This window comes from Cynocephalus volans, chromosome 14, assembly GCF_027409185.1.
Source record: "Cynocephalus volans isolate mCynVol1 chromosome 14, mCynVol1.pri, whole genome shotgun sequence".
NCBI lineage: Eukaryota > Metazoa > Chordata > Mammalia > Dermoptera > Cynocephalidae > Cynocephalus > Cynocephalus volans.
In genome coordinates this window covers 23,859,559-23,885,481 of record NC_084473.1, presented here as the reverse complement: position 1 = coordinate 23,885,481, position 25,923 = coordinate 23,859,559, and the positions used below count along the sequence as shown (strand labels likewise).

General features: G+C 35.0%; 1 protein-coding gene across 13 annotated transcripts in view; it reads right to left on the bottom strand.

Moving 5' to 3' along the window:
- Positions 1-25,923, bottom strand: part of NCOA1 (nuclear receptor coactivator 1) — a 256,917-nt gene that overhangs the window by 87,298 nt on the left and 143,696 nt on the right. For 12 of the 13 annotated variants that reach the window (XM_063077723.1, XM_063077726.1, XM_063077730.1 and 9 more), the window contains 3 exons: positions 21,058-21,163; positions 8,430-8,596; positions 1,872-1,969 (listed from right to left, as the gene is read on the bottom strand). In XM_063077723.1, the coding sequence (XP_062933793.1) occupies positions 1,872-1,969; positions 8,430-8,596; positions 21,058-21,146 (354 nt within the window). In that variant the 5' untranslated portion in view covers positions 21,147-21,163. Of the gene's footprint in view, positions 1-1,871; positions 1,970-8,429; positions 8,597-21,057; positions 21,164-25,741; positions 25,771-25,923 lie in introns of those variants that run through there. The other variant, XM_063077731.1, reaches the window with a different exon arrangement.

Sequence of the window (25,923 nt, the reverse complement as noted above, 5' to 3'; positions counted from 1 at the left end):
TTTAATGAATTGAAAGAAGATATAAAGTTTTGGGGCAAGTTTAAAAACATATGGGGGAAAAAAAGGCAAGAGAAAAAAAGAAGGAAAAAAAGGATGAGAAAAAAGGATAAAAAAAAGAAAAAAAAAAAGGGCCAGCCCCATGGCTCACTCGGGAGAGTGCAGCACTGGTAGCGCTGAGGCCACGGGTTTGGATCCTATATAGGGATGGCCGGGTGTGCTAACTGGCTGAGAGTGGTGTGGACGACACCGTGCCGAGGGTTGCGATCCCTTTACCAGTCAGAAAAAAAAAGAAAAAAGAAAAAAAAATTAAAAATAGAAAAGATATAGAAAGAAAAAAAGGAAAACAAACACATAGGGCACTAAGCAGACAGACAGAACCCCCAGAGAAAAACTAGAAAGTATGAAAAGACAGGTCTCCTAACATTCTGCAGAGTAGAGGACATGACCAGTAAATGCTAGGATGGACCAGGTCTCCAGGACAGCCCAACTGTTATCAAATAGTAGGATGGTGGCAGGTGGTAAGTAGAGGGCAGAGATGAGGGTGGAAGAGGGAAATAACTTGTTTTCCTTTGGCAATTTACTCTAAAAATTTTCAAAATACAGCAAAGGTGAAAGAATTTTTTTAGCAAATACCTGTATATCTGCCATCTAGACTCTACCACTAACATTTTTACTATACCTGTTATAACACTGTTTCCTAAGATAAAATCATATGTTATACAATCAATTTTACAGGTTGTGAAAACAACTAAAAATTCAACATCCATCACATGCAGTGGTCCCCTCACTCCCCCTTTTATGTGTATGTTCTTGCTCAGAGAGTTTCCATCTCAGTTTCAATGGCCAATGTCTTTTATATTTTACAATTCTACAAAATTATGTGCTTGTTCCCCTAATAAAAAATCATTAAAAACAATAGTCTAAAGTAACAAAGCACTTGTATAACATGGAAGGGAAATAAAGCATTTAGATTTTGAGGGTGAAGTTGCTAATAGGTGAGTCACAAATATTCAGCAGCCTTTTACAAGTACAGGAATGGAGCACGGAAAGAGGTAAAGGCAAACAGTACATATTTGGGCGTCATCTCTATAGAGATGACAAGTGAAGCAATGGGAATACATGATATTTTGGGGGCTGGAAAAGCATGAACTGAATTTTGAGAATGTTCTTACATCAGCAGTAGGTAGAAAGAATTATGGTTAATACAAAACACAGAAGAGAAGTTAGGGTAATAGGACAAAACAAACGAAGGAGAAAACAAAGTTAGAAAATAAAGAGACCTATCCAAGTGTGAGTTGCTAAGAAGACTTGTGAAGAAAGGCAGGGGTAAAAATTACACAGTAATTACAAAGTAATTCAAGTTTAAAAGTTCTTCACATTACAAACTTTGATGGCTTAAACAGTAATTCTCTTAGAATGTTTACATAAACAATTAAAAAAATTTTAGTCAGAAACTTTTCAGGAGAACATCTACTGCAATAAACTGAGGCATCCCTCATTCAAAAGTGAAATTCTACAGAATGTATATGAGTATATATAAACAGCACTAGCTAGCTAAATAATTCTAATGTTTTATTTTCCCAATTAGTCCTATCTACCCCTGAAATAAGAGGCAAAGCCATACAGTAAGCTTCAGTTTTCCATTGACTATTTAGAATGCCTTTATGAAGATTTTTCATGTTCATTATTCATATTTTATTCTGAAATAGTAACAACTGTCAAACAGTTTTCACAATAAATTATAAAAAGCTCTTAAAAACTTTGTTTTATAATTTACTAATTGGATATAAAGCATAAAAGAAGATTTAAAAAAAACCCAAATTCCCTAAAAAACAATTTCAATCACTTTCTTGGTCAATGAGGACACCTACCTCCAAAAGAAGAGGTCCCAAGGATTCCTTTTCTATCACTCCTTGACTACTTGATGAGATGTCTGATTTTTGTACATCATCATCAGTTGTTGATTTCTCTGTAATAAAGAAAATTTAAAAATCACACATCCGAGAAGGATTCATTCCCATAAAGGCTAGTTTATGAAGACATAGACTCACTTAATTTCAAATTCAAATAACATTTATTAAGCTTCACACTTAATCTTAATTATACTCAGTTTATGGATAATAAAATAGAACATCACAAAGGTTAATTTGCCCCAAAACATATAACTAGTAAGTGGTAGCAGGAGGATTTGAATACTGACTGAGTCCAGTGTTTCAATAATGAGAAAAATGCTGTACATACATAGCCTTTTTTAAAAAGTCCATACCAAAAGCTTTCGAGTAGATAAATTGTAAAGAATGATTATTTCCTACATTTTTCTTTTTTCTTTTCTGATATGATCAATTGCCACTGAAGAGAGAATGAAGATATGATTTTTCCTTTTGACAGCCCGCATGTACTTGGTAACTTTTCACATCTGCGCCATGATGTTCTGATAGATAAAACTGTAACTGGTCAATGGTTTAGAGCAGTTACAGCTTTAGCTATCCCATCTTCCTAAAGCAGCATCATGCTTAAATAGTTTCCAATCTGTCAGACTATGTACTTCACCAAAAACCAAATATGCTATTATTGAGTATAGAGATTCATTTTTTCACTTAAAAATACGACGTATTTAAAATATTCCAAAAAATACAGAAAATTACATAGCATATATCCATACAGCCACCATTCAATTTTCACACCTGTTAATATTATTTGCTTCAGGTTGTTCCTTTTTAAATAAATAAAATGTTGCAAATATAGCTAAAGACTTAACACCCTTCCTCCTCTGTGCTTTTTTTTTTAAAAAGAAGCAACCATTATTCTGAGGTTGGTAGAATCATTTCTAAGCATGTCTTTATACTTTTACTACATATATATAATTTCATGAACAGTATATTATTGTTTTGTGTTTTAAAGTTTACATAAATATGTATAGACTATTTCAACTTACTTCTTCCACTCAGTATTATATTTGAGATTAACCACATTGATGTATACAGGTTTGATCCATTCATTTAAACTGCTGTATAGTATTACTTTATATAAACAACCCACAGTTGATTTATCTATTCCCCTAGTGGTGGGTCTTTTTGCTACTACAGTGCTATGATAAACTATTTTCAGTATTTCCTCTTTTGTACATGTGTCACAGTTTCTTCAGGGTAAATACTAGAATTGAAAATGTGGGATCGTAAGATCTGTGTATCTTCAACATTACTAAGTACTGTATGAAGAAATTGCTCTCTAAAGAGGTTCTACCACTGATTTTGCTTTTCTGCATCCTCACTGACACTTGATATCATAACAGTTTTTTAATTTTTGTGAATCTATGGGTGTAAAATGTCATATAGTTTTTATAATAATAGCCTTGAGTTATAATTCATATAGTTTGCAATTCACACATTTAAAGCACACAGTTCAATGGTTTTTAGTATATTCACAGAGTTCTGCAACCACCATCACAATTTTTGAACATTTTCATCACCCCAAAAAGAAACCCCATTTCTATTAGCAGTCACTCCCCATTTTCCTATCACTCCCAGCCCAAGGCAACCACCAATTTACTTTCTATCTCTATGGATTTGCCTATTCTGGACATTACATATAAATGGAATCATACAATATGTGTCCCTTTGTGACTGAGCTTCTTTTGCTTAACATAATGTTTTCAAGGTTCAACCATGTTGAAGTATTTATCAGTACTTTATTCCTTTTTATTTTATAGTAATATTCCATCATATGGATATACCTCATTTTATTTATCTATTTACCAGTTGATGGACATACAGTAGTAGTTTCTACTTTTTGGCTATTTATGATAATGTTGCTGTGAACATTCATGTACAGTTTTTGTAGGAACATATGTTTTTATTTCTCTTGGGTATAAACTAGGAGTGGAATTACTGGGTCATATGGTATCCACGCTCAACCTTTCGAGGAACTGCTGGAACATTTTCCAAAGTGGCTGCTTCATTTTAAATTCCCACCAGCAGTATATGAGTGTTCCAATTTCTCCCATCCTCACCAATACTTGTTATGAGCATCCCTCATCCAAAATGTTTGGGACCAGAAATGTTTCAGATTTCAGATATTTTTGGATTTTGGTATATTTGCATATACAAAATGAAATATCTTGAGGATGAGATCAAACTCTAAACACCAAATTCATTTATGTTTCATATATACCTTATATACATAGCTTGAAGGTAATTTTACACAATATTTTTAATAATTTTAGGCATGAAACACATGAGCTGTCACATGAGAACAGGTGTGGAATTTTACACTTGTGGCATCATGTCAGCACTCAGAAAGTGTTGGATTTTGGAAGACTTTGGATTTTCAGATTAGGGATGCTCAACCTGTATCTGTCTTTTTGATTACAGCCATCTAGTAGGTGTGAAGTGGTAGCTCACTGTGGTTTCCATTTGCATTTCCCTAATGGCTAATGATGTTGAGCATTTTTTTCATGTGCTCATTGGTCATTTGCATATCTTCTTTGGAGAAATATTTGAATAAATATTGGCCTTTGCCCATTTTTTAATTGGGCTATTTATCCTTTTATTACTATGGTGTAGGAGTTTCTCATCTAGTTTTAAGATACATTTCCTTCATCATTTCATGTGTTTTAGGACACTGAGGTAAGGAAAGTTTTTGTTTTTAAACAAGTCCTAAAAAACATAAACCATCAAGTCCAAGTAGATTAAACAACTATGCGCAGAAAGCAAAACATTGAAAATCTTAGGGAAAACCTAAGGTAGGAATGGCTATGTGACTAGTTTCAGGCCTAAGGGATATCAACAGAGTGACATGCAATTTTGGGGCCTTGTCCGTAAAGGGGAAGAAGGAAGACATGCTTCTTCCCCTTGTTTTCTTCTTTTTGTTGGCTGGGACATGGAGAGGTGAGACATGTTTTGCCACATGGATAATGGCAATACCGTAGGAATGGCAGAGCAAAAAAATGGAAGGAATGTGAATCTCTGACACCTACCCAGACTACTTCCTTAAAGCCATAGTATTGTTACAGTAGGCTAGCCTAAATCCTAATTATTACACTCCATTCTTCTCAATAACATTCTTATTTGCTATACTCTGATTTTGTCAATATAAGATATAATCTACTGACCTGCTATTATGAAAGTAAGAATTTAACTTATTTACACTAACCTGTTACACATACATTTCTTCTCCTCTTATCCTTCCAATACAGTTATAACAATTTTTAGGGCAATCAATATTTAATACACATATCTATGTTACTATGGCTTCATAAATATACTTTATAAGTGAGCCAAGGTGTCTGCTATAATTTACATTTCTTTTCTTATATTTTGTGTTTCAGATTTTCTGTGTAGTTTAATTCAACCCTAACCTTTCTTCCAGAGCTCAAAAATTCCTCCCAATTTGGTCAGTTATCAGATACTCCTTAGTGTTCCTTTTTTTTAATGGAAATATTCCTCCTGGAATCCTCTATCCACCTGCTCCAATTGGGACTGGCTATTTTTTTTTAATAGAAATGTAATCGATTATACATATTTGTGGTGTAGACTTGAGTATCAATACATGTATACAAAGTGTGATGATCAAACCAGGATAATAAGCATATTCATCATTATAAAACTTAATCATTTCTTTGTGATGAGTATGTTCAATCTCCCCTCTTCTAGCCATTTGATAACATGCAGTAAGTTAATGCTGACTATAGATGTCTAGCTCAACTGTACATCAACAACACTTATTTTTCCTAACCAGCTGTTTTGTGTCTATTAACCAATTTCTCACTATCCCCCCCTCCCTCTCCCTTTCCCATCTCTAGTAACCAGAATTCCGTTGTTTCACTCTGAAAAGTCAACTTATTATTGTTCCTTCCTCCGTCCTTCTTCATTTCTTTATTTATTAGCTCCCACTTATGAGTGAGAACAGGTGGTATTTCTCTTTCTGTGCCTGGCTTATTTCACTTAACATAATTTTCTCAAAGCTCATCTATGCTACTTGAATGGCAGAATTTTCATTCTTATGTGTATGACACATACAGAAACAGTGAAGTATTACTTTGTAGTTCCATTGTGTATATATAACACATTCTCTTTATCCAATCATCTGTTGATGGGACTCGCAATTTTTAAGGTTGGTGCACAACTGTAATTCTGTGTCTCCTTTTACCTTTCTTCTGTGTTTTAAGATTCCATGGTTTCCCGGTTAAGATTCCATGCCTTTCTTTCTTGGTTTACTACCTTGGTTTTGAAGGAGATTTCTGAAAAGGTACAACTGCAGGTAAATTTGGGAGACCCTGAATGTCTGAAAATGTCTTTATTTTGTACTTGTAACTTCATTTGGATGAACACAGAGTTCTACGTCTAGAATTCTACTTTTTAGTGTTGTTATTTAGAATTCTGAACTCATTGTGAAAGCAATCTAGTGTGTGTGAGAGACCTATTTTTTCCTCTTGTTTTTTCTCCCTGGTATTTCGAAATGTCACTAAATTGTGCATTTGTATAAGTTTCTTTTTCATTGACTTCACTGGGCACTATATGAGAGCTTTCAATCTGGAAAATTATATTCTTCTAGTTCTCAGAAGGGATTTTTTTGTATTATTTCTCTTATCATTTCTTCCCTTCTATTTGGTCTGTTCTCTTTTTCGGGGACTAATCATATGTTACACCTCCTGAACTAATCCTATAAGTTTCTTATCTTTCCCTCATTTTCTGTTGCTTGTCTATTTTACTTTCTAAGGGATTTCTTCAAACTACCTTTCACCCCTTCATCCATTCATTCAACAAATATTCATTGAAAGCCTACTACATAGCCAGGCACTGTTTTGGTATTAAGGATATAGTGGTGAACAAACAAAAATCCTTGCTCTGTGGAGCTCTAGTGGGGGCAGGCAAACAATATATGAAATATGTCAGATGTCAGATGTAGAAAGTACTGTGGGGAAGATAAATCAAGGAAGGTGTAGAAGGATGTGTAGATTTTTTAAAATTTTATTTTAAATAGGGTAGTTAGGGACAATTTCATTGAGAAGACATATGTGAGCAATGACATGAAAGGGGTGAGTGAGTCGTGTAGATATCTAGAGAAGAGCATTCCAGACAGAGGGTACAGCAAGTGTAAATACCTGAGGCAGACTGTGCCTGGAATTGATCATGGCAGAGGGTGTGAGGAGGCAAAGAGTACAAATAAGGTAAAGAGATACAGTTTTTTCCAGCAAGCCTGTTTTTGAGTTTCAAAAGTTATTTCTTGTTTTGAGTGTTTCATTTCATATCATCTTATTCTTGTCTTATGTCTCTGAGGAACTGTTTGGTTGTTTTAAATTGTCTTCTGCTCCCCTGCATTGCCTCTGCTTCCTCTGTGTTCTCTTTTTTTCTGTTTGTTTGCTTGGTTTGTTCCCTTTTACGCTACAGGCTTTCCTCAAATATCTGGATTTTTGTTCATATTAAAGGGGGTACTAAAATGCTGATGGCAGCCATGTGAGAAGTGGGGACAAGATAAGGAGCTAATTTTTTCATCTGAGGATCATCTCCTAATGTCTTTTCCCTTGGACTGCTCAATTCCCAGAGGAATCCTCCCAAGCCCCGTTGGGGAGTATGAGCCAGGCTGTTAGTGTTTTGAGACCAAGCAGGGAAGGAACCCATTGCTGGCGCTCCAGTTTGCAGGCTTGCAGCACACTATCTCCTGTTTCCTAAATCAGCTGTTACTAGACCACCCATTTTCCAGCTGCAAAAATCTTAATCATAAAACTTTGACTGCTTTAAATATATTAGTCCATGATCTTCTCATATCACTGCTATTAATCTAGAGTTCTTTTGGATCTAGTCCTGTTTAATGCTCTTACTCACCATAGCTTATTTCCTCATATGTTATATAAATTTTTAGTGTAAAATCACCTTCAGGATCACTTTTTCTGTGGCATTCCAATGGGGCCAGGTTGTGGAAGTGTTCCTTAACAACGATTTGGCTTTGTTTCTGGTAGGCAACCCAGGGGTTTGGTGGTATGGGGTCTTCAGTAAATACTGGTAGTATAAATACGAACCTCAAAAATACATCAGGGTTTTTTCAGAGGAAACTGTTTTTCCCACCCAGAGCCTGGAAAGAGATAAGCTTCATACAGGTGGAGAGATTTTCTTTCATGGAGTTACTGAGCTTCAACTCTATGCCAGGGCCTCAGGTCCAACTCTAGAACCTGTATTTCCTGAGTCAATCCCCTGACACTGGGTCCCCTAACTTCCCAAAACAACCCGTTTTCAAGTTAATAAGCCTCTTTGTTATAACAAGAAGGCTCCCAGATTCACCTTCTAAAATCAACAGCATTTTACCAAAAACATTTCTTTAATAAAATTATGAAGTTCAATAGAGTTTCTTAATAATAAAAAGGTAAATCACAGAAATGTCTTAATAAAAAAGTACAAAAGCCATGGTTTTGTCTTTGCTTTTTTTTTTTTTACCTTGTTCCATTCTCTTCATTAACTGTATCTGATCGACTGTTTTCTTCAAAATCTTGCATTTGTCTGGTTTTACACTCAAGCTGTCAATGTCACTAATGTTGGCAGACAATAACTCAGCTAGCTCTTCTAAATATTTATTTTCTTGCTCCCTGCGTCTCTTTTCAGTGCTGTTACACAAAGAAAATCCAGTTAGTGTACATTTATATCACCATATTTCTTTCTCTGACCAAGTATTTAATGTTTACAGATTTAGAGAGACACTTATTTTTATCCAGAATATAAAACCAGATTTAGAAAGCAATTTAAATTCACATCTAAAAAACAGACATATGGGCTTGCTGGTCAGCTCACTTGGTTACAGTATGATGCTGGTAACACCAAGGTCAAGGATTCAGATCCTTGTACCATCCAGCTGCCAAAAAACCCCAGGCATTACAAAATGCCAAAGTGCAGAAAACAATTCTGGATAAAATATATAAAGTGAATGACTGCTATAATAGATATATTCATTCCTCCAATGATATATATACATTGAATATATACCTTGAATATTTTCAAATAACCAATGATTACTAGGTATTATAAGAACACATAGAGTAAATATGCTAATTGCATTTGGAACTATTTTACATTCTAAATAACTCCTTGAAATAGAAAATCTGAATTTTCAATTAACTTTGTTATAAATTAAGCATGAGGGACTAGAGTTCAAATAAGTTATAATTAGAAATCTTATAAACTCTTGATCCTTATAATAATTAGACCATTACATGGCCCTCATCAAAAAGAAAACTCCATTCAAAAGTAAAATAAAATAATAATAATAATTAGAGACAAAGGTACAAAGAACATCTTTTCTATACAGCTTTGTCCTAAAAAAATTGAAAAAAAACCACATCTACTTATAAGTTCTCATAAATGTAATAAACAAAACCAAACGACTTATCTTACAGCAAAACAATGAGAACAAGAAATAATAGTGCATACAGCCAGCACTGTTTATTTTAAAGCATACCAAATGAACATTGATCATTTTTGTTTTCCAATCTTTACCCCTGGTATATTTAGTCAAGTCATCAGGCAACTTGTTTTAAGTAACAAATACAAAAACAGTGAAGTATTGTTTTGAAATTTTTTTGAAAATTTTTTACTTTTATGAAATTTTCCTATTATCAAACTAACATAAGAGAAATGATCAGCCACAAGTAGCTCTTTGTCTTTTAAGCAGAAATCACAATCGCTTGGCTATATATAAAAGTAGTAGAAGTGAAAAGAGGAAAAAATCCATGGCTAAAAATCTCATAATTGGCAACAATATGTATATATGTATATATTGTATATTATAAAATACAATTTTCTTTTTTAATAATAATAACAAAGACTATAAAAGCAATAGTATTTATACAACAATACAGTAAATTGAAAAGAACCATGTAAACTAATCAAATGTATTTACCCACATAAAACAAAATACTACAAAAAGGTACATATCCCAAAACAAAACCAAATTAATAAATTAACATATTCTGTCCTCATCTTTTAAATCTTTCATTATTGAGAAATTATTCCTATTTTATTCAGTAACTATATCTTACAATTTCCAAAAGAACATGCAGCAAGATATTTTGACAAATTTCACACCAAGGTACTGAAAGTGAGGCATGAATAAAATCAGTAACATAAATATTGACATATGCAAGGCTTTAGAGAACCTCGGTTCTGCAATCTGATAGTGTTTAAGGACATCTGATTTTACCTTACAGAAACTAATTGATACAAGACTTATTTAGTAGATTTAAGTCTAAAGTATGATCTGTTCAAATCTATGAGTCTAAATTTCAACATGAGTAAACTGGATTCACTTGGTGGGATTCCCAAATATGTTTTGACATTAAGTTTTGTGAAAAACCAAAGTGCTTGAAATCACTGTGGAGTTAAAGAAAGTGACAGAACAGGCAGGATAGGCAAAAAGAGGGGGAACAGAGGAAACAAGGAGCTAAAAGTAATGAAATGGTGAGGCGTCTATGAAATGACTTGAGATTGAGACTGGGAAAAATCAGCATGAAATGAAGTAGCCAATAACCAACGAGAGAAAATAAGAGCAGATATGTTTAAATGAAGTAAAAACTGAAGGAGAGGTGCACATGACAAAAAAATTCTACTTTAATGGAAAAGAAGACTTCCTCTATTACTCAAGCCAGCTACATTTTTCTCTTTATTAACCCATTTTATTACCATTTATATTGCAGACATGCTAGTTAATGCTACTACGAGTTAGCTTTTCACGTATCTTTTTTTCTTCAACTTACTAGCTAACTCAACAAATACTCCTAACTTATTATGTGCCAGATAACCATGTACTTTGCCCAGAGGAGTAAATTAGATGTAGCTCCCAATTAGTGGGAAAACAAAGAAAAGGAAACGAACCATTATAATACTGTGTGACAAGACTATTAATACTACAGAAGCACACAAAAATGGCACCTAGACCTGAAGAATGAGATGTATAAACTTAGCAGTAGGAAGAGGCTGGTTTCCTGAAAGAAAAAAACAGCTTTTTCAAAGGTAACATTAAGAGTGAAAATATCAAGTTAAAGAACCTATAAGTAGTTCAGTACGGCCGAACTGTGGATGATAAGAAACAAAAGGGCAAGAGGTGACATCTGGGCCAAATCACAAAGGATCTTGCAAGCCATGATAAACAGTGTGGTACATTGCTTAAAAGTACAGGCTCAAACTTCCTCTGTCATTTACTAGCCATGCGACCCTGGACAAGTCACTTAGCAACAATTTAACCTCTATAAGCTTCAATTTCTTTATCTGTAAAATTGGGATAATGACATTAATTACCTCCTAGGGTTTTGTGAGGATTAAAAAAAAATGAGACACACAAACTGTGTGGTAGAGTTCTTGACATATGCTTAAGCTCAATAAATGTTATCTATTATCGTCACTTTGATTATGATTATTTATTTTGAAGGCAAAAGGTTTAAGAAGAAAGAATGGCATGACCAGATTTGTAAGCCAACTGAAGATAAAAATACATCTCACACTTCACTTATATCCTTATAACATCACACAAATGGCGCTGACTGAATAGCAGGCATTTAATAAGCACTTGTTGAGTTGAATTGGAAATGTTAAACAAGCATAAGGCACAGCTACCTACCTTTTTAAGACTGACATTTTAATCCTCATTCTCCTAGAAGAATAAAGGACGGGAGAAGAGGTAACAGGAGGCAGATATGAGATATCTCACTCCACCAAACAGTTGCTGAGAAACTCTGCTATCCAGGCCTCTGTACACAGGGCAGCAATACTCTGATGTCTAAAAATGCTCTTTATGATTAATGACTTCATAAACTATTTGGGGGAGCAGAAACATTACAAGGTTGTATTCATGCACAAAGTCAATTGGTTTCAAAATAAAAAATTTTAATTTACCCTATCAAAGATATCACTTCATTAAAACTAAAGCCCATGTATATAAACCTCAAGGAAATGGTGCTTTCAAATACTTTTAAAGCAAACATGTAAAGATAATTATCTTTAAGATATCTAAAAAAGAGAAAAAGAATATATAAAATGTTTGATATTTGTAATAATGTTAGTTACTATGTACACAAAAAATGGAAGAGGATATACTTGTAAACCATTAAAACAAATAAGAAAATTCAGTACAATGGATGGATATGCAATCAATATCCACAAGTCATTACTAATTACTATTCCTATACATCAATAACTGCTCCTTAGAAAATGCAATAGACAAAACAGTATCATTCCTAAAAGTAATAAAAACTCTATAGTACCTTGGAATATACCTAACCAAAAATGGGCTAGACAGTCATAGGGAAAATTATAAAATATTACTAATGAACAGCAAAGACTTGAATAAATGAAGTCTTACATTCCTAAATCAGAACACTCTAGAATTTACATCACAAAAATTTCAATTTTCCAAATTTAATCCATAAAAGTAAATGAAATGCTACTCAAAATGCCAGCAGGATTTTTTTCACGATAAACTTAAAAAAACCTGATTCTAAAATCTGTATAGAAGAGTAAAGAACCAAGCACAGGGAAGATAATACTAAAACAAAACAAGGAAGAAGGACTTGTCTCATCAGATATCAAGGCGATGATCATAAGAAAGCTCAGAACCAGATTCCTACATATACAGGAACTTTGGTTAATGATATAGGTAACAGTATAAAAGCAGGAAAGGTTAGTGTCATAACCACTGACTGAGAAAAACAATAAAATTAGGTCCCTAGAGTATCTCATGCAGATATATAAATTCCAGATTAATTAAAATCCTAAATATGTATTAGAAGAAAAAACACAAATATATTTAAGGCTTTAGAGTAAAGAAAAAATTTTTAAGCAAGACCTCAAAAATCTTGACACATGGAAATCTAAGTTTCTGTACGTCAACAGACATCATAAATAGAGTTAACAGGCTGGGAGAAGACATTTGCATCAAATATAAGCAAAAAAATGTTAGTAACTAGAAAGTTTAAAATAACTCTTACAAATAAAAAGAGCAAATAACTCAGCAGGAATATGGGCAAAAGGTACAATGAAGAAATTCACAGAGGAGGAAAACATAATGGGTAATAAAAACAACAAAAAAAGACAATCAACTCATCTAATTATCAGGGAAATGTACTTAAAACTATAACCCCACACTCATCAGACTAGTAAAATATTCAAGTGAAAATAGAATAGTGTTAATAAGAATATGGGAAAAGAGGAATTCTCAATGCTTGTCATCTGAAGAACAAGATGGCAATTACCTAATTAACATAAAAATGGACACAGACCCTAAAGAAACTATGTCTAAAACAGGAGTTGTGTATGAGAATGTTTGCTGTAGTGCTGGCTGTAATAGTGAAAATTTGTAACAAGCACGTTATTTATCTCTAGAGAGTGTATATCTACAGAAAAATTGATTTTTCAAGTGTGGTATATTCATATAATGCAATACTAATCATAAGTTAATAAGACTGAATAAATCTATAAATCTATGTATCTTTAAATCTCAAGATCCATGTTTAAAAAAGTATATTGTAGTAAAATATATACAGTATTATACACTTAATGTAAATTTTTTTTTTTTTTTTTTTTTTGTGGGTGGTTGGCCAGTATGAGGCCACAGGAAACTGAACCTTCTACCTTGATGTTACAAGGCCATGCTCTAACCAACTGAGCTAACAGGCCAGCCCTCAATCTATGTAAACTTAATAAATATTCTATATTGTTCACAAATACCTATGTATGTATATTTAATTCTTAAAAGATTGGAGGAATTAATTACAGACAAATCAATTAAAAGAGATTATGCAGATATGATGAAATAATAACAAAATACTAATAATATAACAAAATATTATTAATCATATGTGGTAGATATACATGGTTTCTTGGTCTCCATTCTTTTATTTTATTCTTGGTCTCTATATCTGTGGTAGATATACATGGTTTCTTGATCTTTATTCTTTTATTTATTTTAAAAATCTCACCAAAAAAATAATAAATGCAGAAGACAATAATTTTATTTATCTATTCTTAAATTTTCCTTTAAGAAGGACTGACTTTATATTCAGATATAAACAAGGGCATTAACTTTTACAACACACATCTGGATTGTATCTTGATGTCAACATTCCTCCAAACACCTTGACCCATACTTGTGACTATGAGTACTTAGTTTATTGGGTCTCTTTAACAGTTCTCTGAGATAATTAAGAGAAATGGTCGCTTTTGTTTTTCCAGCCTGGAGCCCTGGCATTGTCCTGTTAAAATTCTTTCTTTTTCCTCCCATGAAAAAGAAGCATGTAATCCAATCATAAAAGAGTCTTCTGCAGCTTTACTCTCTAGAACAGTGATTATCCACTAGGGGACAGTTTGCTTTCCCCATCCCCAGTGGACTTTTGGCAATGTTTGGAGACATTTTTGGTTATCACAACTAAGATGCTACTGGCATTTAGTGTGCAGAAGCACGGATACTGCTAAACATTCTACAATATACAGGATAGGCTCCCACAACAAAGAATTATCTGGCCCCAAATGTCAATAGTGTGGAGGTTGAGAAAGCTTGCTTTAGATCCTAGAAGATGGATGGAATAAAATCTCCACTCTTCTCCTCTCAGGCAGGAAGCTGCTTTTTTAATCTGATTGAGGTTCCTTCTCTATCTGGCATTTGTTAAAGTCTCCTTAGCAATAGGTCTCTTTTAGCCTGTTTAAGGTGGTCACATTACTTATAACATAGCAAATATTTAACTCCACAAATAATGATGTTTTAAAATCCTGATATCATAACATTTCTTAGTTCCACTAATACCATAATGTTCTAAGATAGCAGTTAAAGATGTACAATAGATTTATTTATTCATTTGACAAATCTTTACTGTGTCCTTACTATATATAAGGCACTTACTGTGCTAGGAACTAACAATACAATGATGAGCAGGAACAGACAAGGTCCATTACCAAACGGCAGCTTATAGTCTACTAGAGAAGCCAGGAATTCACAAAATAATCACACAAACTAGTAAAAACCTACAGTTATGGGTTGGAGCTATAAAAAAAAAAAACATGTGAGACAGGCACAGGAATGGGGAAGATTTGACCTAATAAATGTGACTTATGGAAGGAAGAGAAGGCTCCGCTTAAGGAAGTAATAACTAAGTTGGCATCTGAAGAATGCATAGGTGTTAACTATAGGAAATCAAGAGGAAGCAAGCTGGATTGAGGAATAAACATGTGCAAAGACCCTGGGAAAGGAAAAGAACATGGTGAGCACAAAGGACTCAAAGAAGGCCACTAAATTTGGATTAGATGAAACAAAAGCTCTAAAGTGGTAGTAAGGAAACTCCCGAAGATGGCGGCGGCTGCAGCGGCTGGCGCGGAGTAGCTGAGGTGGAAAAGGTGGCCACTGGGCCTCAGGCAGCCGGGAAACTTGTGGACCTTCCTCTGGCCATCTCTTAAGGGAGGACTGCTGCTGCTGGCCGGTCGTGGGGGCTCAACGCCACTTTGCCCCCGGCAGGAGAGGCTGCCTCATTTACAGGCAACAGCTTTGAAGTGTGGAGCAGGAAAAGAACTGATTCTTAGCTGCAAAAGTGAGTCTTGAAACAGGGAACACGGCGCCAGGGCTGCTGTGGATGCAGCCAGGATCCCGGAGGCTGGGGCCGCACTGAAGGCGGCCAGCTGCCCTATTCAGGATTCGAGGTTTCAGGCCGGCATTAAAGAAGATTCCTGGGAGCGCCCGAGCGGCGCCGCGACTGAACAGCCTGAGGCGGCAGCGCCGAGAACACGGAAGGCAACAAACCAGAGACAGAGCGAGCGCCCGACCTGGCACAGCACTATCCTATAGAACAAGAAGCCCTTGAAATAACTGACAAGGAATTTCGAGTGATAATTCTAAGGAAACTGAATGAGATACAAGAAAACTCAGCTAGACATCATGATGAAATGAGGAAAAGTATACAGGATCTGAAAGAGGAAATATACAAGGAAATCAATGTCCTGAAAAAAAATGTAGCAGAACTTGCTGAACTGAAGAAGTTATTCAGCGAAATAAAAAACACAACGGAGAGTTTAACCAGCAGGCTTGTCGAAGTTGAAGAGAGAACCTCTGAACTTGAAGATGGGCTGTTTGAAATAACACAAGGAGACAAAAAGAAAGAAAAAAGAATCAAGGACATGGAAGAAAATCTGAGAGAGATATCAGACAACCTCAAGCGCTCAAATATCCGAGTCATGGGTATTCCAGAAGGGGAGGAAAATGGAGATTCCATTGAAAACATATTCAAAAAAATAGTGGCAGAAAACTTCCCAGGTATAGGAAAAATCACAGATCTTCAGATCCAGGAAGCTCAACGATCTCCAAACGTATTCAACCCAAAAAGGCCTTCTCCAAGACATGTCATAGTCAAATTGGCAAAACTCAGAGACAAAGAGAGAATCTTAAAAGCTGCAAGAGAGAAGCGTCAAATCACCTATAAGGGAGCCCCAATCAGGTTAACATCAGACTTTTCATCACAAACCCTAAAAGCTAGAAAGGAATGGGATGATATTTTCAAAATACTAAAAGATAAAGATTGCCAGCCAAGAATACTCTACCCTGCAAGGCTATCCTTCCGAAATGAGGGGCAAATAGTATATTTCTCAGACAAACAAAAACTGCGGGAGTTCACTACCACAAGACCACCCTTACAAGAAATCCTCAAGGGAGTACTGGGTTTGGTTCCTGAAAAATAACTACCACAGCCATAAAAACCTAAGAAAAATCTAAACCCGCTAGTACAATAAAAATGGCATTCATGAAGAGAAAACAAGCTAACAAAAACACTATCTACAACCTAAGGAACCAACAAACAAAGAAACCAAACAGTAAATCAGAAAGCAAGGAACAAAAGACACCTAAGACAACCAAACAACCAATAAAATGCTAGGAATAAATCAACACCTTTCAATAACAACTCTTAATGTTAAAGGCTTAAATTCCCCAATTAAAAGACACAGACTGGCTGACTGGATCAAAAAGCAGGACCCAACTATATGCTGCCTACAAGAGACCCACCTCACCCATAAAGATTCACACAGACTAAGAGTGAAAGGATGGAAAAAGATTTACCATGCAAACAGAAAAGAAAAACGAGCTGGAGTGGCTATTCTTATATCTGACAAAATAGACTTTAAACTAAAAACCATAAAAAGAGACAATGAGGGACACTACTTAATGATAAAAGGACTGATCCATCAAGAAGACATAACAATCATAAATATGTACGCACCCAATGTTGGAGCAGCCAGATTTATAAAACAAACTCTATTAGACCTAAAGAAGGAAATAGACACTAATACCATAATAGCAGGGGACCTGAACACTCCACTGTCAATATTAGACAGATCATCTAGGCAAGGAATCAGTAGAGAAACACAAGATCTAAACAAGACTCTAGACCAATTGGAATTGGCAGATATCTACAGAACATTCCACCCAACAACCTCAGAATATTCATTCTTCTCAGCAGCACATGGATCATTCTCCAGGATAGATCACATATTAGGTCACAAATCAAGTCTCAGTAAATTCAAAAAAATTGGAATTATCCCATGTATCTTCTCAGACCACAATGGATTAAAACTAGAAATTAATAACAAACAAAACTCTGGAAACTATACAAACACATGGAAATTAAACAGCATTCTACTTAATGACATATGGGTCCAAGAAGAAATCAAGCAGGAAATCAAAAAGTTTATTGAAACTAATGAAAACAATGATACATCATACCAAAACCTGTGGGATACTGCAAAAGCAGTATTGAGGGGAAAATTTATTGCATTAAATGCTCACTTCAGAAGAATGGAAAGATGGCAAGTGAACAACCTAACACTTCACCTTAAAGAACTAGAAAAACAAGAACAATCCAATCCTAAAGTTAGCAGACGGAAAGAAATCATTAAGATCAGAGCAGAACTGAATGAAATTGAAAACCAAAAAACAATTCAAAAGATCAACGAATCAAAAAGTTGGTTTTTTGAAAAGATAAATAAAATTGACAAACCATTAGCATGGCTAACAAAAAAAAGAAGAGAGAAGACTCAAATAACAAAAATTAGAAATGAAAAAGACGATATTACAACTGATTCATCTGAAATACAAGGAATCATTCGAGACTACTATAAACAACTGTACGCCAACAAATTTGAAAATCTGGAGGAAATGGATAAATTTCTGGACACACACAAGCTACCAAAACTGAACCGTGAAGATGTAGAAAATCTGAACAGACCAATAACAATAAAGGAGATTGAAGCTGTTATCAGAAGGCTCCCAACAAAGAAAAGCCCAGGACCAGATGGATTCACAGCAGAATTTTACCAAACATTCAAAGAGGAATTGACACCGATTCTTTACAAACTATTCCAAAAGATTGAAACGGACGCAAATCTCCCAAACTCATTCTATGAAGCAAACATCATCCTGATACCAAAACCAGGTAAAGATATAACCAAAAAAGAAAACTACAGGCCGATATCCTTGATGAATATAGATGCAAAAATCCTCACTAAAATACTAGCAAACAGAATACAGCAACACATACGAAAAATTATTCATCACGATCAAGTGGGATTCATCCCAGGGATGCAAGGTTGGTTCAACATACGCAAATCAATAAATGTGATACACCATATTAATAAACTCAAACACAAGGACCATATGATCATCTCTATAGATGCTGAAAAAGCATTTGATAAAGTTCAGCACTCATTCATGACAAAGACCCTCTATAAGTTAGGTATAGAGGGAAAGTATCTCAACATAATTAAAGCCATATATGACAAACCCACTGCCAGTATCATCCTGAATGGGGAAAAGCTGAAAGCTTTTCCTTTAAGAACAGGCACTAGACAAGGATGCCCACTCTCACCACTCCTATTCAACATAGTGTTGGAAGTACTAGCCAGAGCAATAAGAGAAGAGAAGGAAATAAAGGGCATCCAGATTGGAAAAGATGAAGTCAAACTGTCCCTGTTTGCAGATGACATGATCCTATATATCGAACAGCCTAAAACCTCTACAAAAAAACTGTTGGAATTGATAAATGATTTCAGCACAGTAGCAGGATACAAAATCAACACACAAAAATCAGTAGCATTTATTTTCTCCAATAGTGAACATGCAGAAGGAGAAATCAAGAAAGCCTGCCCATTTACAATAGCCACCAAAAAAATAAAATACTTAGGAATTGAGTTAACCAAGGAGGTGAAAAATCTCTATAATGAGAACTACAAACCACTGCTGAGAGAAATTAGAGAGGATACAAGAAGATGGAAAGATATTCCATGCTCTTGGATTGGAAGAATCAACATAGTGAAAATGTCCATACTACCCAAAGTGATATACAAATTCAATGCAATCCCCATCAAAATTCCAAAGACATTTTTCTCAGAAATGGAAAAAACTATTCAGACATTTATATGGAACAATAAAAGACCACGAATAGCCAAAGCAATGCTCAGCAAAAAAAATAAAGCTGGAGGCATAACACTACCTGACTTTAAGCTATACTACAAAGCTATAATAACCAAAACAGTATGGTACTGGCATAAAAACAGACACACTGACCAATGGAATAGAATAGAGAATCCAGAAATCAACCCACACACTTACTGCCATCTGATCTTTGACAAAGGCACCAAACCTATTCACTGGGGAAGGGACTGCCTCTTCAGCAAGTGGTGCTGGGATAACTGGATATCGATATGCAGGAGAATGAAACTAGATCCATACCTCTCACCATATACTAAAATCAACTCAAAATGGATTAAGGATTTAAATATACACCCTGAGACAATAAAACTTCTTAAAGAAAACATAGGGGAAACACTTCAGGAAATAGGACTGGGCACAGACTTCATGAATACGACCCCAAAAGCACGGGCAACCAAAGGAAAAATAAACAAATGGGATTATATCAAACTAAAAAGCTTCTGCACAGCAAAAGAAACAATTAAAAGAGTTAAAAGACAACCAACAGAGTGGGAGAAAATATTTGCAAAATATACATCTGACAAAGGATTAATATCCAGAATATATAAGGAACTCAAACAACTTTACAAGAAGAAAACAAGCAACCCAATTAAAAAATGGGCAAAAGAGCTAAGTAGGCATTTCTCTAAGGAAGATATCCAAATGGCCAACAGACATATGAAAAAATGCTCAACATCACTCAGCATCCGGGAAATGCAAATCAAAACCACATTGAGATACCATCTAACCCCACTTAGGATGGCTAAAATCCAAAAGACTATGAACGATAAATGCTGGCGAGGCTGCGGAGAAAAAGGAACTCTCATACATTGTTGGTGGGACTGCAAAATGGTGCAGCCTCTATGGAAAATGGTATGGAGGTTCCTTAAACAATTGCAAATAGATCTACCATACGACCCAGCCATCCCACTGTTGGGAATATACCCAGAGGAATGGAAATCATCAAGTCGAAGGTATACCTGTTCCCCAATGTTCATCGCAGCACTCTTTACAATAGCCAAGAGCTGGAACCAGCCCAAATGCCCATCATCAGATGAGTGGATACGGAAAATGTGGTACATCTACACAATGGAATACTACTCAGCTATAAAAACGAATGAAATACTGCCATTTGCAACAACATGGATGGACCTTGAGAGAATTATATTAAGTGAAACAAGTCAGGCACAGAAAGAGAAATACCACATGTTCTCACTTATTGGAGGGAGCTAAAAATTAATATATAAATTCACACACACACATACACACATACACACACAAACCGGGGGGCGGGGAGGAAGAAGATATAACAACCACAATTATTTGAAGTTGATACAACAAACAAACAGAAAGGACATTGTTGGGGGGGAGGGGGGGGAGGGAGAAGGGAGGGAGGTTTTGGTGATGGGGAGCATTAATCAGCTACAATGTATATCGACAAAATAAAATTAAAAAAATAAATAAATAAATAAAATAAAAATAAAAATAAAAATAAAAATAAAAAAAAAAAAAATAAAGTGGTAGTAAAGATGATAAAGCAGCTCTGCCAGAAACAGATGATGTAAAGAAGAGTGCTCCTACCTTGATGCCAGTGTGTCACATGGCGATCCTTTTCTCTTATGTGAGTCTGGGTTAGCAGGGTCAGAAGAACTGTCCCCGAGGCCACTCATGTTGAAAAACTTCACACCTAAAAAGGAAAGACAACAGTAAGAAATCTAACCTTATGACCTTTCCATCCAAATAAGGGGAGGGGAAGCCCCCCATGTTAGAAAATTTCTAAACATTGTGGTCACTCGATGAATAATTACAACCACCATAAAAGCATCAGCATCTATACAAAAGCACAAGAGTCACCAACTATTTAGTGTTCCTCTACTTTCTTTTCTATATCGGTAAAACAGAATTAATAATTCTTTATGAAATCATTGTGATCAATTAGGATGATAATTAAATAGAGATTGAGATTTTTTTCAAAGAGAAGAAAATCACTTTAATGTGTAAATGTAAAAACTGAATGTATAAGTGAAGCCAGAGAAATTATTTTTTGTATTTATTATTTATACCCTAGTTTGTAAAAGGATTCAAAACAACTTTTACTCATAAGGTTTGGGATTTTATATTGATAGGAAAATAAATAATACATAAATGATTAAAGTTAAAGTGATAAACTAGATTTGGATTTTGAATTGTACTTTACACTTTGGATTCTATATTCCTAACCTGTGTTTATGTAGTCAGGCAACAAAGATCAGATGTTTAGTCTATGTTAGGATTGTGGTATAGGTGCCAGAGAACACAAAGTCACTCCTCCTAGCATGCCAGCCAGGTCTCTCACATGTTGCGCCAGTTACTGACTGTGTTTAAAGATCCCTTCTGATCTGTCCTTCATCAACCACGACTCTCTGTAGAATCCCTAATGAAACTCAGAACCCTATCCCTGGTCTTAGAATCTTCATTATTTTTTGGATTTTATTGGTGCCAAACAATACACCTTGCCATTCTCTTTTACTCCATCTAACCTCATAAAAGGAGGGAAAATTCTTGTTAAATGGGAAAACCTTTAGATTTTCCTTAAATTCTAATTATTAAAAAACTATAGCACTGTATGTTAGCAGTCATGTTGGGATAGTTTATTGTAAAGAATGTTGAGATCTTGTGAAGAATGGTCTTATACAGAATGAGAACCTGTCACATGGCTTTAAGTTATAGGTGTGAGCAAATCCTTTCTCTTTAGTCCTAAAACTCACTCACTCTTTCTAGCCCATTTCTAAAGATCAAAGACTGTCTAATATACCATTTTCAGTGTACGAATAATCCCTAACAGTTTAATCATGAGCTTATTATTTCATGTAACCAAAAAGGCACATTTCCAGTTCCTCCGTATTAGAAGTGCAGTTTATGAAAATTCCCATCCCCAAGATTGCAATCTTGCTGTTATTTTTTATTCTTCTTTCTCTTTTACTCCTCATTTCTAATTGGTATCTGTGTCCTGCTGATTCTTCCTTAACAAAAGATTTTAGATCATCTCCTCCTTCATTCCCTGGTATAGTTATGATCCTAGTTTGGAACCAAATACCTTATTCTAGATTAATGCAAGATCCTTTAATCTTGCTTCTCAATTCCAGTCATTCTCACATCTAATCTGTCCTATAAACAGCAGCAAAAGTGTTCCTGCTCAAATGTCATTTTCAAGATATCATTTCCCTGATGAGGAATCAACTGGATTCCCCTACTGTAGCATGGTAGTCAAAAGCATGGGCTTTGGGGCAGAAAGACCTTGTTCAAGTCTTGGTTTAACCACTACCTGCCTGTCATTGGGCACAGTACATAATCTCTTTAAACCTATTTCCTCCTCATGTGTTTTTTGTCTCAGTGCATTAGAGTTATTGTAGTCTCTTCTCTCATACCCCACATGCAAGCAAACTCCAAGATTTATCAATTTTTATTTCCTAAATATTTCCAAAATTCATCCCTTCCTCATATTCTCCTTTACCAAGACCCCAGTCCAGTTTCTCATCATCTCTTGCTGCACTACTAAAATAGCTTCCCAAATGGTCTCCCTGTTTCCAGTCTTGTCCTCCTTAAATCTTCTGTGAAGGGCTGCCAGAGTAGGCTACCAAATATATGTCTGATCATGTCAATCTCTTACTTAAAACCCTTCATTAAATCCTCCTTACCCACAGGACAATATCCAACCTCCTTAACAAAATATACAAAGTTTATATCACTCTCACCTAGTGTGTGTTATAATACAATAGCAAAATTAATACAACATAATAGCAAATTCTATTATAGAATTTGCTGAATGAGTGACTAAATGCCTGTCCAATCAAGTGTTTATGGATTATATATTACATATATAAATAAATTATGTTATATACTATATATAATCTGTATATACAAATATATAACTTAATTATGTTAATTTTAGTTTCAACCTCCTCAAGAAAAGACATAAAAATAAAAATAAAATCCTTGGTAATATCCCATATTCCCAGGAAAGGTAAATATTAAGCAAAAAATTTCAAATTGACCTCAGTGTGGGGAGCAGACTAATTTTAGTTAGCAAGAAATATTTTTAGAATTCCTACTATATGCCAACCTCTGTTCTAGGCACTGGGGATACAGCTGTGAATAAAATTTACAAAATCATTATCCTCATAGAGTTTCAATCTATTGTGAGGGAGACAATAAATAAAACAAAAAATAAAATTATATAGTATATTAGAAAGTAGTAAGTGCTATTGAGAAAAATAAGGCAAAAATAGAAGCTTAGGTGTGTGGAAGTGGAGGGGTAGCAAGTAAAGTAGTACGAAAGGTCTCACTGAAAAGGTGAGATGAGAGCAAAGACTTGAAGGAGGTGAGCGAGAGAGCCATGACAATAATATATGCTTCTGGCAGAGGAAAAGGGAAGGGCGTTAAGTCAGGAGCATAACTGCTTTTTGAGAAACATGGAAGAGGTGAGAGTTGCTAGAACTTGGGAATGGGGGAGCAGGAGATGAGGTCAGAGACATAATGGGAGGCTATGTCACCTAAGGCCTTAAAAGTCATTATAAGAACTTTAATTTTGAGTGAATTAGGCAATCATTGGAGAGTTAAGAGCAGAGGAATGAAAGGATTTGACTTTCATTTTTAGACTTCCTCTATGAAGGATAAGTACAATCCTTCTCATCTCAGTAATTTGGTATCTGAGTGTCCAACTGCTAAATGGAAATTACTATTTGGATATCCCACTGTCACCTCAAATCCAACATGTATAAAACACGATAGACTTAAGTTTCAGATTTCTGTTAACAATAAATGAGGGCCGAGCCCCTGGCGCACTCGGGAGAGTGCGGCACTGGGAGCGCAGCGACGCTCCCGCCGGGGATTCGGATCCTATATAGGAATGGCCGGTGCACTCACTGGCTGAGTGCCCGTCACGAAAAAGACAAAAAAAAAAAAAAAAAAAAAAAAAACAATAAATGAGATGAACTGCATTATGGGTTAATGTCATAAAAAAACTTGTTAAATCTCTTGCTTAGGGGGTGGAGTGAACAGGAAGGGACCTATGATCAGGAAAATATAGACTTATACAGCCCTTGCAAAATTTACAATTTAAGGTGGACAACCCCAACGCAAGGCAAATATGCAACACTTGCAACAACAACCTTTACAAAAAAGAAGTCAAAAGAACCCACAATGGTTTTGTTAGCATCCATTCTGAAACCCAAATACAAACTAAGAATAATCAATTAAGTGATATATTCCTGTAACTAACAAAAGGGATACCTTCTTTCCTATGGAGATTCACAGAAGCATAAATAAGGTTAACCAAATATCATGGAAGTAAAGAAGTTACATAAGTTTATTTTCACATAGAAATAAAATGTATATATTTTTTAATTAATACAAAAGTGCAATTATGTAACAAATTAATAATGACAAAGCATCAACTCCAAACTTTTCTACAAAAGTAGGAATAAAAGAGAGAAGAAAATGATAAGGAAGGTGAAAGATATGACTTCAGAGTTCGCCCAAATCCAAAAGAAAAGAGTTATCTAACTCCTACTTCACGCTCAGGTGCCACTTCTTGTTTCCTTAGCTGCCCAGTTTTTCTGTCTCCAGTGAAATTACACTATACCCATCTGAGAATTCACCCATTTGGAATTCTACTTGTTTTCCAAATACTCCTGGGCATATATTTCTTATTACAATGTGCTATAATTCTCTTATTTGTCTCCTCTTCTAGATTTTATACTCAAAGTTAATTACTAGATTTTCTTCCTGTATATCTAATGCCTAATATAATGCCTAAAAGATATAAAGCTAAAGAAGTAGGTGATGAATTAAAACAAGCTATCTTACTAACAGAGCATTTAAGATTTTTAAAGAATATTTAAGTTTTCTTATGATTAAATATTTTCTGGAATCTTTTATAAAGCTTTGAGATCCTTTCCTATAACTGAGAAACATGAGCTTTCTCAGACTTTCTGTTCTTCTACTTTCAATGGGAAAAAAACTCCACTATCTTATTGGTGTAGAAATTGGAGAATATCTCTTCAAATTTTGAAATGGTAAATATACTGTGAAACACTGGAGAAACAACCTGCAATACTTCACAGTAGTATAGAGACACAAGCCATGTTATATTTACACAATTTAAATAATACAATCTCACAGTTTGGATAATTTTGAGCAATAAATAAATCTGGATCTAAAATAAGATTCCCATACTGCACTACCCTCAGACTACTAGCTGGAGATTCACATCTGCTACATTTACCTGAGTTCCTGGGGCTGGGGAGACAGCAGACAACAATTCCACAGCAGCCAAACTGGCCCACCAAAGTAAAAGCCAAAAGTCAAAGACTATGAGAGAGTTGCCAACAATTTGCTGATGGTATGATGCTGGTATTAACTGCTTTCTATCTACAAAACATAAAACAGTCCAATGCAAAACCTCTG